Source organism: Cyprinodon variegatus, unplaced genomic scaffold (genome assembly GCF_000732505.1).
Source record: "Cyprinodon variegatus isolate N-32 unplaced genomic scaffold, C_variegatus-1.0 Scaffold47, whole genome shotgun sequence".
NCBI classification, from domain to species: domain Eukaryota; kingdom Metazoa; phylum Chordata; class Actinopteri; order Cyprinodontiformes; family Cyprinodontidae; genus Cyprinodon; species Cyprinodon variegatus.
The window spans coordinates 1,339,760-1,342,046 of NW_015150500.1; the positions used below are offsets into that span (position 1 = coordinate 1,339,760).

Below are 2,287 nucleotides of genomic sequence, written 5' to 3' on the forward strand. Positions count from 1 at the left end.
TATATATATATATATATATAAATATTTATATATAAATATATACATATATATTTTATTTTGAAAAAACTTATGTTCCCTTTAAATGTTGTCCATAAAGGAAGACTTTTATTTTTTTAAACTCCGCCCCGGAAGTTAGGTTGGACCTTGACCGGTTGTTGTTGTTTTTCAGTAGCGCGCTCCACACACCTCGCGCTTGGTGGTCCTGATCGGACGCAAAAATGAGTCTTCCGATGAAATTCTGGACCATGGTGGTAAACATTCTTTGTATACCAATGCATGTGATCAATGCGGTCGGGCTTTATGAAGGATATAAACGCATCATGCCTATTTTCCTCAAACGCTTCTCTGTAATGTACAATAAAAAAATGCACGAAAGGAAAGCGGAGTTGTTTCGCAGCCTGTCCGAGTACATCAAGCCTGGTGGGAAGCTCACTATTCTGGAAATCGGCTGCGGCACTGGAACAAATTTTGAGTTCTACCCGCCAGGCTGCAAGGTGATCTGCACCGATCCGAACCCGCATTTCCAAAAGTATCTGGACACAAGCATGAAGCAGAACGACCACCTCACCTATGACCGATTCGTGGTGATCTCGGGTGAGGACATGGCTTCAGTAGGGGACGAGTCGGTGGACGTCGTTGCGTGCACCCTGGTGCTCTGCTCGGTCCGAGACATCCCGCAAACCCTGAGAGAGGTGCTGCGCATCCTGCGACCAGTAAGCTTTTAATGTGTGGAGAATATTTCATTAGATTAGACTGCAGCCACCTAAAGAAATGTATAACTGAAGAGAAATCATTACTTCTCAGTTTTTCCTTTCTGTCAGCTTCTGTAAAATTAGATTCCTCCACCCCCCCCCCCCTTTTTTTTTTAAAGGACAGAAATAACTTTTTACAATTGCACTATACGCTTACAAATTGAGGATATGGGCTATAAATTATTAACAACCCAAACTTATTTAACAGACATACATAGGATAAACAAACTCATCAGGATTTTCTTACATAAAAATAATACAACTATGGAATAAATATGTTAAGAGACATTAATATACATTAAAAGATATGTAAAAAATAACAAATATGATACAATAATAAACCCTGCAATTATTATAGAGAGATTACTGATTACTGTTAAATATGACATGATTTCCTTCAATTGAAAGCATCAGGCTTCACAGTACAGTTATGCAACATGTAGCACAGGAACTGGCCAAATCCAGCCCACAGGAAAATGCCTTTCACTCATTTTGTTTTTGTTTTTTTTTTTTGGGGTGAGAAATGAATACCTCCCAGTGTGATATTAAAAACTGTAAAGAGAATCAAAAGGAATAGGGAAAGAAGAAGAAGGAAGAAGGTTTTGAAGTCATTTTTGAGTTTAGCGTCTTATTAAAATTGCATTAAGCATTTGTGGTTTTGAGTTTGACCTTATAGTTGGCTCACAAATAAAATTATTATTTGTGCAATGTTTGGAAATTATTTCTGCCAAAAAGATATATAAAAAAAAAGGAATATAGATAAGTGATAAAATCGATTCACCCTAAGCTAGATGTCATGCGTACAAATAATAAACCTTTTTTTTTTCTCAGGGTGGTGCTTTCTTCTTCTTGGAGCATGTGGTTGCAGATCCCTCAACATGGTCATACTTCTTCCAGCATGTCCTCCAGCCTGCATGGTACTACTTTGGGGATGGATGCGAGGTTACCCGGGCAACCTGGAAATACTTGGAGGAAGCTGGATTCTCCAAGCTCAAACTTCGACACATTGAAGCACCGCTTGTCTTTATCGTCAAACCGCACATCGTAGGCTACGCAGTGAAATAAGCCACAACTAATGACTTCTGTATGTAAAATCCCCAAAAAAATTAAAAACAGGTTATAACAACAACCACCATCTGAATATTGTTACTTTGCCTGTTGCTTGTGAGGCCTTAATAAGAGGGGAAAGGAGGAAGCACCTTAAAGTTTGAAATAATTGCTTTTTCTTAAACTAAGACTATTGGCACTTACAATACTAATTTGTATGGTAGTATTAAAGCAAATATTATTGATTTCATATAATCAAATAACCATGCATTAGTAGAAGTAGCTGTACAAGCACTTTATCTCTTAAGACACTTATCAATGTTGATACAACATAGTTGTATTTTAAATGCTTAAGAATAAAATATTCATATTTTTGCAAAATGTAAAATGTTTCCTTCTTCTATTGGACTCAGCTGGGGTCACACCTTTGCTGCGTCTCAATTCGCAGGCTGCGTACTTGGTAGGACGCATTTTGAGGCCGGTGACGT

At 37.9% G+C, this 2,287-nt stretch overlaps 1 protein-coding gene across 1 annotated transcript; it reads left to right on the top strand.

Moving 5' to 3' along the window:
• The first annotated feature begins 139 nt into the window (after positions 1-139).
• LOC107082094 (methyltransferase-like protein 7A) lies at positions 140-1,847 on the top strand. The gene is made up of 2 exons (XM_015370556.1): positions 140-713; positions 1,584-1,847. The coding sequence occupies exons 1-2, from the start codon at positions 219-221 to the stop codon at positions 1,815-1,817; spliced, it is 729 nt and encodes a 242-aa protein (XP_015226042.1). The 5' UTR covers positions 140-218; the 3' UTR covers positions 1,818-1,847.
• The last annotated feature ends 440 nt before the right edge of the window (positions 1,848-2,287 follow it).